Source organism: Chlamydotis macqueenii, chromosome 13 (genome assembly GCF_036417535.1).
Source record: "Chlamydotis macqueenii isolate bChlMac1 chromosome 13, bChlMac1.mat, whole genome shotgun sequence".
In the NCBI taxonomy this organism is placed as follows: Eukaryota; Metazoa; Chordata; class Aves; order Otidiformes; family Otididae; genus Chlamydotis; species Chlamydotis macqueenii.
The window spans coordinates 8,078,810-8,092,621 of NC_141568.1; the positions used below are offsets into that span (position 1 = coordinate 8,078,810).

General features: G+C 34.3%; 1 protein-coding gene across 1 annotated transcript in view; it reads right to left on the reverse strand.

The window, feature by feature from the left end:
* CDH8 (cadherin 8) overlaps positions 1-13,812 on the reverse strand; it is a 136,785-nt gene that overhangs the window by 21,822 nt on the left and 101,151 nt on the right. Inside the window, exons 8-9 of the mRNA XM_086757750.1 lie at positions 13,102-13,223; positions 6,332-6,449 (exon numbers count right to left, since the gene is read on the reverse strand). Of these exons, the coding sequence (XP_086613876.1) occupies positions 6,332-6,449; positions 13,102-13,223 (240 nt within the window). The remainder of the gene's footprint in view (positions 1-6,331; positions 6,450-13,101; positions 13,224-13,812) is intronic.

The following is a 13,812-nucleotide window of genomic DNA, read 5'->3' on the forward strand; positions in this document are numbered from 1 at the left end:
TACTGAAACTTACTGAAAAAAATCTTAAATCTTTCAATCACACTAAAAATGAAGTCTTTCAACAATTTTATATTAATAATTTCATTACTAACTATATAATTCATAAAAAAATCAATAATCTGAGGTTGTTCTGGTATGCTCGGTTTATAAAAATGTTGAACTTTGTTATTTAAATAGCTTCAGTTTTAATGCCATGCTGAGCAAAAGACTGGTAGCATGACATTTACAATACGTTTTTTCATCCTATGAACACTCCTGGAGAAACATGATGTGTGCCTGTGGATGGCAGATTCTGGCACAGAAGTGCCAGATTATACCTTAGTTTGTGTTTGTTGTTTTTTTCATACTTTGGAATAATTTATTTTTAACTCTACTACTTCCACACTGAATGAACCCTGCAATGCAAGTATTCCCTGTGATTCTGGTGACAAAACTACACCTATTAAGAGACAGGCTGATCAGTGCTGTTTCCTAGATTATGCAGCATATTTTTTGACAATTTTAGATGCAGTCTTCTAGATGTTATTCCATACCACTAATACTGACTGATATGGTAGAAAAAGAAGTTCTTACAGGATGCAAGACACATCTCTGATCAAATCACTCAATTTTACTTTTCAAGAAAACCACTAACAAGGATGTGATTTGGTATGTTTTAGAACTGTACTTTGAAAGGCTAATTATTGATATATGAAAGAAATAAGGATGATAATTAGACACATTAGAAGTATATAAGCATGTGCTTTCCTTTGAGAATTGCCATTGTGAAACACCCTCTGCTGTAGATGGCAGCTGGGCCACAAAGTTTCCCAAGGCTCTTGAAAAATTGCGTGAAACTGCAAAAATGTGTGAGGATTTGCTGCTCATATCCAAGGGACCATATGGGTGCTGTTACTCTCAATGTTCATTGTACATCCATCAAGAAATGATGGGTTTAATGATGTCCTTGCTAAGGCAATTTGTACCTGAGGTCAGTGGGTTAACTTTGAAATTGGGCAAAGTGGAAGGAAGGCAATGAAATAGCAGTGCCACCTCTTAGCTCTCCGAGGTGTGTATTTGGAAAGAAAAGTCAATCAAAAACACAGAAGGAGCTTTAGCTGGCAGCTGAGACAATGGCAGAGTGACTTATCGAGAAATGCAAAAGGAAACTGATTCAGGGAAAGAAACTCGTTTTAACACATGAGAGTTCCCCTTGTGGGAACAAAAGACTCGCCCTCCAGGTATGCATTTGACAGATGCTGCTAAAAATATTTTCAGGAAAAAGATGTGGAAAAAAAAAACTAGGTTTTGTTACATTAAAAACACAGTGACACAGAAGTACTTTCAAAAATTAAGTAGTGCTGTTCATTTGTTTTTATTCTTCTTATTTGGAATATCTAGAGAGGTTGAATGTAATTGTCTTCTGTGGCTATTTCGAAATAGTTCAGAATTATTTGTTAATGGTAAAGAGGTGATAAGAAATAGCAAATATTTTAAAATAAGGTATGTCATAGCATACAAAAGCATGGAAGCCAGTTAGTGATGGAAGTTGTTATACCAGGCTATTTACTTTAAAACACACAACACATCGCCTGTACTTTCAAGGCAGCACAATGAGGACGTAAGTGACAAATTAAACTTGCTAGATGGAAAAAACAAAAGAAATGGGCATTTAAACACGAATATTCTTGGAGCTATTACAGGTATCATAGGTATAATAGACTAAGCATGACTGACAGTAAATATTAAGTTCATTATAGAGAACCAACAGAACACTTAATCACTGAAATACATATAATGCTTCAATTTAAAAAGAAAAATACCCTCTTCACTATGCATTCAGTAAAATCAGTTTGGCCCAAATTTAGAGCTCGAATCACCAGATGAACATTAAATATTTTAGGGAGAGGGGAGGGTGATTACTTATAAGGCTGTTGGGCTTCTGCAGGAATACAAACACATGCCATTAAGATGGTTCTCTTAACCCAAAGATAAGGGCTGCCCAAGTTCCAAGCAACCCTGTGATTGCTTCTACTACATAAGCTCTAGCAAGAGGTATGTAACATCACATTTATACAGTAAAGATGCACCACTTCTTCTGCCAGCAGAGTTACTGCATCCAAAGCCACCGTAGATTTAGGGTTTATTCCATTAGGAAATAGAATTTGACATAACAAAAATGGAACAGCAATGGGAGCATCTTTGGGGAAAATTGTTAAGTCTCTTTAATTTATGGCGAAGACCTATTTGCTAGTTTTTGAAAGTAAAAATTGCATTGGCAGCATATCAAAATGTTTACATCTGTGAAAATGCTTTTATCACAAAATTCTCTTCTCAGTAAGGAAACCCTAAGAACACTAGGAATTCAATGCTGAAAACAGGTATTGCTGTGAGCGTATTGTTTGGGATGCAGGAGACGATCCGTGTACTGGTATGAGATTTTAGGTAACGCTTTGTGAAGACCATTCACCTGAAAAAAGACTGTCAACTAATGCTAATTACATTTCCAGAGGTCTTATTTCAATTTACTGATGCCATGACAGTACAAAATCCTTATCAGTTGTCTAAATTCCTGACAGTTTTTTTGTCATTTATTGTGATCCTACAGCTTTCTGGAAGGGTTAATTCCATTCAGCTCAGGAGTCTACAACACATTGCTAGAGTGTATCAACACCTGTCTAAACAGCAGATATTTTCATCTGAAGTTTTAGGGTTTTTTTCTGGTTTGAAGCTTGTCAGAAACACTACACAAAACATTTATTTTCATTTTCCCCATTTCTGCTCCTATGCAGAAACTCAGCAAAGGGTTGTGCAAAGTAGGTGACCAGACAGTCTGTATGTGTTTATGCAGTCAAGGATTTGTTATGTCATGAAGTCACAGATTTACTCTCCAGGACTAACATGGAAAACATGATATGATTTTCACGTTGTATTAACTTCTTATATTTTTATGACATAATTCTATTATATCTCTTGTGAAAGGATAAAGGTTTATGCATCTGGCAATCTAAATGATCAGTGTTCCTTGCATTACAGTTTGAGAGAGTAGAATTGATTTACCTCAGACAGTCACTAGTGCCCATTTAGGCAAAGCGCAAAGGCTAAGAAAAACTACTCAGTAACAGATATTTGAGCTCAGAAAAGAACAGAAAGAACAGATCAGGAAATACAAAAAATAAAGATTGCTAAGAGATGATCTACAGACATTCAGTGAGATGTGTGATGACATTTAAATTTAAATTTTTACATTACTTACATCAGAAAGGCACTACAGCCTCTACAGTTTTGTGCTACAATCCCTTATCCACAGAAGGGATTTTAAATATGCAGATTTAATAGAACAAACAAATAAAGGATCCTGGTAAATCGTTTAAAGGCTCCTGCTATGATCACAGGATAATTTCTATAGTACGCAATATAATCTTAGGAGAAGTGAGTTTTTTGTGGTTTCTGATGAAGATACACCATTGTGTCACTCAGTTAAACATATCTGGCAACAACAATGTAGCTGATCATAATATTCGTCGTATATTTGGGCAGCACAGTCAATTACTCCAGTATCATGTGAACTTGCCTTAGGCCAATCTGGAAAGTTCAGACAATAGAATTAGCCTTTAGGCAATTAACCAAATTAATTAATGATTATGCTTATGTTCCATAAAGCAAAAGAAAATTCCAAAATAGATGCATCTTATATATTCTTTAGTATGAAGGATAGAAACAGAACAACACAGCTTGCTTTCCATGGCAGATGCCAAACTGCATTGTTTGCATACCAGTGCCACCAGATTAGATAACTTCATTACTTCCTGAATTAGAGAAGTAATTGCCAAATGCCACAACGTTACCGAAAGCACAAAAGAAGAATTCAAAAGGGTAAAGCCATTTCACAAGTCCTCTTGAGGATAGGTACTTCTGTTTATCTCTGCACTTGAGAGAATTCTGGAGAAAGGCAGGATATCAAAAATAATTTAAATAAAGAAAAAAAATAACTAATATTAGCAAATAAAAGATTGAGTTTCTATATTAGGTTTCCTGTGAAAATGTAATTAATTTATAATATCCATAAGAGGACAGCATTTCTTCAGCATCAAGTCAGTCTCTGCTGCCTTGAAGAATTTGGCAGGGCCAAGAATATGGGAGGAAGTGGAGGTTGGGTCACAGTCAGAAAGATGTAAAGGATTTTGCTCACCAGTGTGAGGAAATGTTTTTCTGTTCCAAGCCTAACTGGGTTGTGCACTAATCTGATCAACGGAAACACAATTCTCCAGAAATTAGAGTAGGGTTTGTTATAGGTGTTTTCTTACATTGCTTCTAATAAACCTCACCAAACCGACTTTTGCAGGACCCAGACACTCATTAGTACAACTAAGGAGACATTTGACTTGTGAGTTCAGATTTTTTAGGAATACTGGAGGTTTTTTTTAACAAGAATAATCACTCATGCTTATCTAGGAGATACATGCAAGACAAAGTCATGGTCAGGTTCCTTGTTTAAATGACATAACTAAATAAAGACTTACTAAAGATTTATAATGTTTAAAGGACATGGAACCTCATCTCAAAATTATTCCCTGATTTTGGCTTTGACAAGAATATTTGCTTCCTGTGGGAGATGATGTTCTAGCATCAACCATGGACTACATCCAGGCTGCATCCAGGCTGAACAATCTTGATGGAAAAGGATGGTATGCACAGTTGGAATTTTATTCTTGGATAATGAAAGGTTAAATCAGAAAAGTCTCTTCAAGTGGATTTTTACTTTCAAGATATTTCAGTTGGTTGTTTTAAGAGGATTTACACATTTAACTGATTCAAATGCATTAAAAACTGTGTAAAACTGAGTGGCACTGCAGTAACAAAATTGGACTTTTTTTTTTTTCTAAACCATATTATATAGAAAGGTTTCTCACTCCCACTCAGATCAGGAGTCATTTTGCCATTGGCTGTGACTAGGAGTAAGAGTGGGTCTTAAATAAGCAACAGATTGGAAGGACAAGGCTAATTAGTGATTTGAGCTAAGTATTAAACACAAAGAGAAATGCTAAGACCTTTTTTACTTTCTCATGCTGGGCAAAGCAAACTACCTCACATTTAGGATGTTTAATTCAATTTGTGTAATGCTACTGATGATCATGAAATGCATTTTGAAGAGGTTTTTTTTATCTTCTCCTGTAAGCACAGAAAAGATAGAGACTTATTTCCTACATGAAAGTACAAGTAGAGACACACTTCATGAATGCTATAAGAGAAAAACATATCTAATGAAAAGAAAAATTCAGTGTATATTTAGGCAGATTTAAAAATTTAGGTTTTACAATATCATTTAACAAAATGGTGCCATCATTATTCTTGGTTGGAACAGCTAGAATACAAAATGAACGCAGCATTTTTTCTTTTTTTGACATTTCACGTATTACTTTTACACTTAAGCACATACACCTTATACATACATCTTCCTATTAGCAATGGACTAAATAGGGATTTCATTGTCATTTCAAATAAGAGACTGAATTTGACTAAAATTCCTGACAGAGTAGTGTTTTAGTATTTTGTTAAAAAAAAAAAAAAGAAAGCCAAGATCGAAAAACTTCGCTGAATATTCTAGTAAGTACAAATACAGGACACACTATTTATAGCATTCTTGTGATCAATCCTAGCTCTTTCTCATGTGACCTTCAAACATATCTGTGTGCCAAAGAAAAGGATCAGTGTAAATTTATTGCTCAACAATATTAAATGGGTCTTTTTTTTTTTTTTCCATCACACATGGAATTCCACTTCTGTAGTACTACAAAATGCCATTATGCCCTTCCACAAGTGCTCTAAAGCACAGTGATACAAAGTGCCCTTCTGGGCTTTGCTGACCTGGCAGATTTCCCTTTCTAGTAAAAGTGCCCAACTGAAATACTTTGGAACCCTTACACACACAACAAACAGGCTTAAAAGGTGTTTCCCTTCAGGGATTCAGTAGATACTTAATTTTATGCTCCCATCTATATCCAGTCAATGAAGGATCAACATTTATTTATCAATGTAGTTTCAGACTCTCATCTTACAGCGTATCTCTGGAATTTCAAATTAATAGAAACATAACAGGCAGTAAATCTATCCTTTAATTTTATTTAAGCCAGTGAGCTGTCTTCTGGATCTAAATTCAGTATTAATTTTATTCTCTTCTTATCTACTGTAAAGACACTGGAAATAGTTTAAGAGATACAATGAAGGTACCATTAAACAGATTACCTACATTGTAATTGCTCAAGAGACAAACAAGTAAAGTAACTGGAAGTCAACAAATAAATTAAAAACTAAGTTTTTCAGATACACATTATATATGTTTTATATTTACCTTCATTTTTCTTGATGGTGAAATTTGGATTGTTGACCATTTCAGGAAGAAGACTGTATAGGAAATAATGCCCATTTTTAGGATCATCTTTGTCAATGGCACTGACAATCTGAATTACCTACAACAGAAAATGCCCTCATTAAGCATTCACACTCCAGATAAACATACAGTTTTAAATACAACATTCCATTCTATCAGACACATTCTCTTTTGTCTACATGCCAGATCAAAAATGCTAATTTATAATCTTGCAAGGCTTTTACAGACCTTAGACTGAAAGTCTGGGGAGCAGGGACTGTATCTGGCCCATTTAAAGTGCTTCCAGAACAAGGAGGCTGAGAATAAGGAGAGACACGTACATGAGAGAGGCCAGTAAAAACTGCTGCTGATCTAGGCAAATAATAAATTATTATTCAGCAATAAAGAAGAAGGAAAATCGTTTCAGAAACACTCATGATGCCTATGGTAGCCTTTCCTTCACATAGCCATGCTTCTCACTGGACCAAAAAGTGTAATCTATCTTTAACCCTTTCTCCTTTCCCCCAACACCATTTTTTACTTAACTGAATACATATTTTTTTTTAATTAACTTTTGGTGTAAGGTTTTACAAGATAAATAACCTAATCTGAAAAAAAAGAAGAAAATATCTAAATCTTTATTTGGATTTTTTCCTTTCATTTTAAGAAAACCTCAGTTATTTGAGTACTAGGAACGCATGTTTGTTTAAAAAAAAAAAATCATTATTAACAAATGATTCCCAGAATAATGCAAGACACTAAGGTTACAAGAACAGTGTGTTTGGATAGTCTGAACAACTTTGAATAATCAAATAACTTTGTATGAAGCACCTCATATGATTTGTATCATATTTGTATGACTACAGTATTTGCAGTCTATTTTCCTCCATTTACGGCTTTTACCTCCAACACTACTCAGAAACATACTGCAGTTTATCATCTTCAAATCATACAAAGCTGCATAGGAATAGGAAAGGAGGAAACTTTATCTTAAAATAATCATGAGGTTAGATTTTTTTTTATATGTTTGGTGCAATTACTTTAGATTCCAAGTATTTTCCAGAGAAGTAGAAACAAAGACAACTATGGATCCAGATCTCGCACTTAGAGCTGAATTTCAGTGTTACTTAGCTCATGCTAGATGGTGTTTATAACAAATTTCATGAGAATTATTGACCTTTCCCATGTGCACTGAATTCAATAACATTTTTGTCCTATGTAGTTATTTTTGTAATGCTGAAAGAAACTGACTAATAATTTCTTGGACAATTAACTTCAAATTAGAGATCACTACAAATTTCATTTTTTAAGTGTAGAGTAAAAAATGAAAACAGTGTCTGATGCTGTCCAAATTCATACATTTATACTTTAAATTTTCAATGCTTCACTAACAAAATGCTAATAACTAATATTTTATACTGCTTTTACTGCAAGAGAAAGGACTATCAATTCCCATGTTACATACACGGTAATAGACAATATCCCATTCTTTCTTCTATCTTCTTCAAGCGTCAAAGAAAGAATAAAATCTTACTAGACAACCAAGAGAAGCAACATAAAAACATAAATATTTGAAATTGTGTATGTAAAAAGATGTTTGAGCAGGTATTGATATAGGCATAATATAATTTGTAAGACAACGTAGGAAGGAATTTGAGACAATTAATTCCTTGCCTAATCATATTCTGGATAGGCCAGATTTATTATCAAAAAATCTACTGGAAAATATTTTAGATTGTTTAAATACCACATAAATATATTCTTTTTTTTTTTCATAAGTGCATTTGCCAAGGTGAAAATCTTGATTCATGTGATTTCAGGCACATGTATTAGAAAAGATGAACAAAAAGGCCTAACACAGATTTTGCTTAAAGAAGTAGATGTCCAATTTAATAGCTGAATAATGGATCCAAGAGAGTTACAGTGTCAAAAAATATAAACAGATGAAAAATATATACGCAGATGTTGTCTGTCTCACTGCAGAGATGATTCCATTTACAGATGCAGAACATTTTCAACTTTTTCTTTGCAGAGGTGAGAGGTACTAAACCATTCATGTGTGTTGGACCCAGAGCTGGACTCGGTACTAGCAATTCTGCATCACAAGTAAGTGCCATTTAGAGTAGAATCCCAAAGAAGTATCTTTAGACAGATATATTTTATGATTATTTCATTTTTCAAACACTGCTAGAATAGGAAAGGAGTAGGGAAAAAGGATAATGGCATAGTGAAGTCTGGAAGGTCAAGTGCACATAATAGGTGCCGTTTATCAGCTGTTTATGCAATTTTATCTCTGCTGGCTACATAACTGTTTATTCTTTCCAGCATTATGTGAGAGAGTTGACTGTAAAAATTCACTGTCTCCAGGTTTTCAATACACCTGAAAGCCAGTAGCCAAGAGCATTAGTAATATGGGATTTCAGCTCATGGTAATTTTATGAAATAAACTTAGAATATAATCCAGATTGGAAATTTGCAAGAAATAGATACTTGTCATATTCTTTGTCCTTTTTTTTTTTTCAGGAACTGTGGACAATTCTTAATGTCCTGTAGAATTCTTTTTTTTTTTGTAATTCAGTACCTTCCCTCCATTCCCTTCATTGTTTACCAAATCATTCTTTCTCTGAAAATGCACCAAAAATTATATGCATAAGACAGGCTTAGTGGAATACTACATTTGTTGTGTTACACGCACACATCAAGGAATTAAGAGTTCCCATAGCAACCTTATTTCTTTGTGTGTTTGCATTAAAATAAGCTCTTAAAAAAACCCGTCAAACCATAACATATATACAGTGACACAAAGCTGCTCTATCTTTTACTCCATGGGGGTGAGAAAAGTCCAGTAATTCTCATTACCACACTTTTATTAGTATGCTGATGAGCATACTTTATTGCTCAGTGTTGTGTGATCCTGTAATGAATGGAACACTACTGAAGTAATTCTACAACTCTTAATCTGTGGTTCATAACACGGTAGAGAATTTTTCAGGGCTGACCTGCCTTACCTACCACTACAGATGTTTTTGCTTTCCTAGTAACAAGATGCATAACAAAGGTATTCCATATACAAAATCGGTCAATACTAACAATAAAGAAAGCAAGAACTGAACTTTTCCACTATGTATCCATACACACTAGAGTGAAAGTTAATAACTCTTTGGCTGTTCAATCTTGAAATTTCTGAAATACTTCCATGAAATATTTCAACTTTGATGTTGTATTAAAAATTCATGCATATATTTGATTCTGTACATACATTTAGTAGAAACATAGTAAATCAACATATTTTGCTTAACAGGCAGCCCTGTATCGAAATGAACAGTTAAATGATCCCCTAGGACAACTCAGCATTATAGTCTGCAGGTTTCTATTGCTCTTCTACGAAGCCACATATGCCTGAAATAGTATTTGTAAAACATTACCAGTATAATCATAATGAACTATCTATGAGCAATTTTAATCTATGAGACTGTTCCCTGCAATGTAACTTGTTAACCTAACTTAGAATGGTTCCTTATCATTAGTAAACTGTTCCCTACTTTTATTAAAACTGTTCTTTCAACTCTGATAAAACTTTTGCAGTTACATTGGTGCTCAAGGGTCTTTCCGAATTACTTTGCAGAATCATAATACCATAAGCGGTAGACTCATCACAGTACAATTTTAACTTTGCCTCTTCAGCTAGCGCCAGCCCTTTACTTCTAGACCCTACACTTTGCCATTTGGATGAGCTTTGACTCTTTAGAGAGACAAAGATCTATCTGAAGATTTCCTCCATTAGAAAAAGCCAGTTCTATTAGGAGAACTGAATAAAATAGAGACAAATTGAGAAAGACTGGAGGAGCATTGTATTCAGTTTTATATTGCTCTAGTTTGAACACTGGCTTGAGCACTGATACATCATTGTCTGCACTACTTAAATGTTTGAAAATTTGGTAGCTTTGTTTTCAGCAAACAGCACTTTACTGGAAAAGTCTAGGTATGGATTAAGGAACAGTGACTTCTCTTACTCAACAATACAGATGTTCTGTTCTAGGAGTTTAGGAAAATAATTTAGCTGGGCTGGAGAATAATCAACTGTACAGCTATAGCCAGCAAACCCATGCATGTTCTGGCTTTATTAAGTGAAATTATGGAAAAAAAAAAAAAAGGAATAATGGGGAAAGGTATGAACTGGTTTATGCTTAGTTCAGCGGTACTGTAACAGTAGGTTCATTTTCTTTTTTTTCCCCTAAACCTGACAAAAAACATTTCTGGCAACTTTCTGTTGTGTGTAAAAATGTGCAAAGAACACATAAATATGTGCATGGACAAATATGTTTCCTCCTCCTCTCCCTTTCCTCCCCTACTAGCTGTAGTACCTCTACTGTTAGAGGCAGGTTAAAGCAAAGAAAATGCATCTGGCGATGTTATACATCAACAGTTTTTAATACATTCTGTCACATCATCAGCAGCTGCAGTTGCCACTTGCAATTATATCAGAACCCAAAATAGAACACTTAGAAACTGAACTGGAATAGATGGTTCAATATATTTAGGGGCTGCAAATAAGGTTTCATAAAAGGTTCAAATGTAATCTACCTTATGGTAATACAAATTTGATTTAAACTTAGAGTTACATTGAACTGCAAATGTAAATAGATTGGAATACCATAACACAATTGTGCCTTTCCTGCACATGTAACATTGAAGAGATCTCCTAATCTGAAGAACTATCCAAATTAAGCTTTTCCTACTATGTAGTAGTGCCTTTCTCATATCAGCTATTTCATAGCTGAGACATATTTAATTTTTTGAATTCTTCATCTTGACTGATTAATACGATTTCTTCCAAAATTTGAATATAGAATAATAAGCATCAGAAAAACCAATCACGTAGTGTAGATACTAAAATCTTTAGAGGAGCAGATAATTTTTGAATGACAACTTAAATTTAGAACCTAACCTTGGTGATTATTCTGGACTGGTTACTGTTCCAAGAATGTTATTTGTTGAAAATACTGAATAAATTGCAGGATCAGTGCCACCTCATCCATGCTGGCAGACTCAGATCAAGAGTGTAAGAGATGATGGCAAGATGAAGAAAATCACAGTTTAATGAAAGTTTTCCCCAAGTCCTTAAACAAAACCCTCTTCTACCAGCTGACTCTTAATAATCTCATCTATTGTTTTATTCCAAAATGAAATGCAAACATTTTTCCACCCTCTTTTATACCTCCTGAAATTTGATAGGAATATCTAGATAAATATATTCAGAAAATACTGTGCAACAGAGTTTTCTGATTTCAGGGAAGCTTACTGAGCCCTGGACAAAGGTATACTCATTATAATTTAATAAATCCTAGAAAATGTAACTACTCAGCATCTGAAATCCACACTGAGCTAAACAGAAATCCACTCTGAGCTAGAAGAACTTAAATACCAACAGTAACATAACTGTCTGCCCACAAGGGCACATTTCAGTAATCTGCTTTTCAGCAGTTAGAGAGAATTCTAATTTTTTAAATGGCACATTTTTGACACCTTTTTAATAAACAAAAAGGGGTGCAAGAAGTCAAATCATCTTCTGTAACAATCCAGTCTTGGCAGAGGGAGGTTGTCATACACTACTATATAGGTTGTCATTTAACACTACTAAAAGAAAATAATTTCTAACTCTATTGTCAGGTAACCTTCTTTGGAGAATAGTGAATTTAATGCCTAACACCCACGAGACACAGGAATAGTCGGATTAACAAGACTACTGTCATGTTGTCAGCTGCTGTTTATTTAAATAAAATGTCACAATCTAGAAATAAATTAGAAAGTTTAAAAACAGTGAATTGTTGTAACATACAGTGTTTCTCAAGCTGGACAAAAGTTAAATCTCATTTATACTGCATTACTTTCTAAAAAGTCTGTTGAATCTTTGTCTTGTCATTTATGTGGCATATGAGATTCTTCTCTATTTCTGTACCTTTGTCCTTCAGAATGGATGCCTTTTAAGAAATCCATTTAATTTTCTTTAAAAAATGCTATACGGATTAAATCTTGCTTCTGATATCTTGCTATGTTTAATTCACCTTGTAGAGTGTTCTGTAAATTCTTCTGCCAACCCTTTTGTTTCATTAAATCAAAAAGTAAATAACCTGTTAAGTCTTTTTTTTGGTGCGAATATAATGAAAACTTGAACTCTACATCTCCAACACTCCATCCCTCTTTAGATACTTTAAACACAGTTATAATTGCACAATTTATTTGACTTTCCATCAAGTTCTGATTTGCTTTCTTGGTTTTTTTCCCAGTTGTCATAGAAAAGTGAGTAACAACCAAATAGGTAGAGATTAGAACTGAGATACTGGTCAGGGGAAATTTTATTGTTTTAAGTGTTTCTTCTAAATTACACCTGTGATCAGTGGCAATATAGTTCAATAACTGCATTGGAATTCAGGCTGGATTATACTTTTACCTATTAACACAAACAGAGTGGAAAGGAAATAGTGAGTGCTTAAAGATACAGCATTTTTTTCTGGATATTGTCCCAAGATACCTACCCTTAATATAAAACCTATACTTAAAAAAATATGCATGTTCATATGTAGAGAGATGTAGCACAGAATACAATCATAGTTTTATCTTAAATGAATGCAAGAGCTATTAGCATGAACACCTAGGCACATATTTTGGGAATAAAGATAAGATGGCAGGTAGCAACTGCATCCCATTCTCACACATCAAAGTACACAACAGGAAAACATGGAGATACTTACTTGCCCAGGCTTCCCATTCTCACACAAAAAGGCTTCAGGCTCTGATGCAAACTCAGGAGCATTGTCATTTACATCAAGAACTTTGATAGCAACAGGCACCCGGGACACTTGACTGTGGTTCCCTAAGAAAGGAAATCAAAGCATAAAAGGTAACTATATTTAATTTGGGACTGATGCATAAATGCTTAGACGGTAACCATGCTCTTCCTGTCTTCTGTCCTTGCTTAATTGGGTTGTCTTATCTGTAATGGATCGTAAAGTTGGAGCATAAGATAAAGAATGATGTCCAGTATTTTACGGCTGAAAAGAATAAATAGATCCCAATTGCAAACAGCATTTGTTGGAGATTAGTTCAATGAAGACTTTTCTTGGACTAAATTGGTAAGATTTTTCTTTGATGAAGTTTGTATTGTTTTATTGATAAAGTCCATTATACATGTAAAAGGGAAGGCTGTAAACAAGATAGATTTATTTCTTTGTTTATCTTTGGCAGAGCACAGAGCATTTTACTCTATTAGCTGTTCTGACTGCACATCTATTATTTCTTCATTACAAATACGATTAATGTGGAGACCCACATTGTGAGAAAGATAGATGGTAGACTGACCTAAGCAAAACTGGATAGTACTTCGGACTATTCAAGTACTTTGGTTCATCTGCCACTGACCAAAGATATGACCTGTGAACTTCCTTCTTCACTAAAATGAAGCT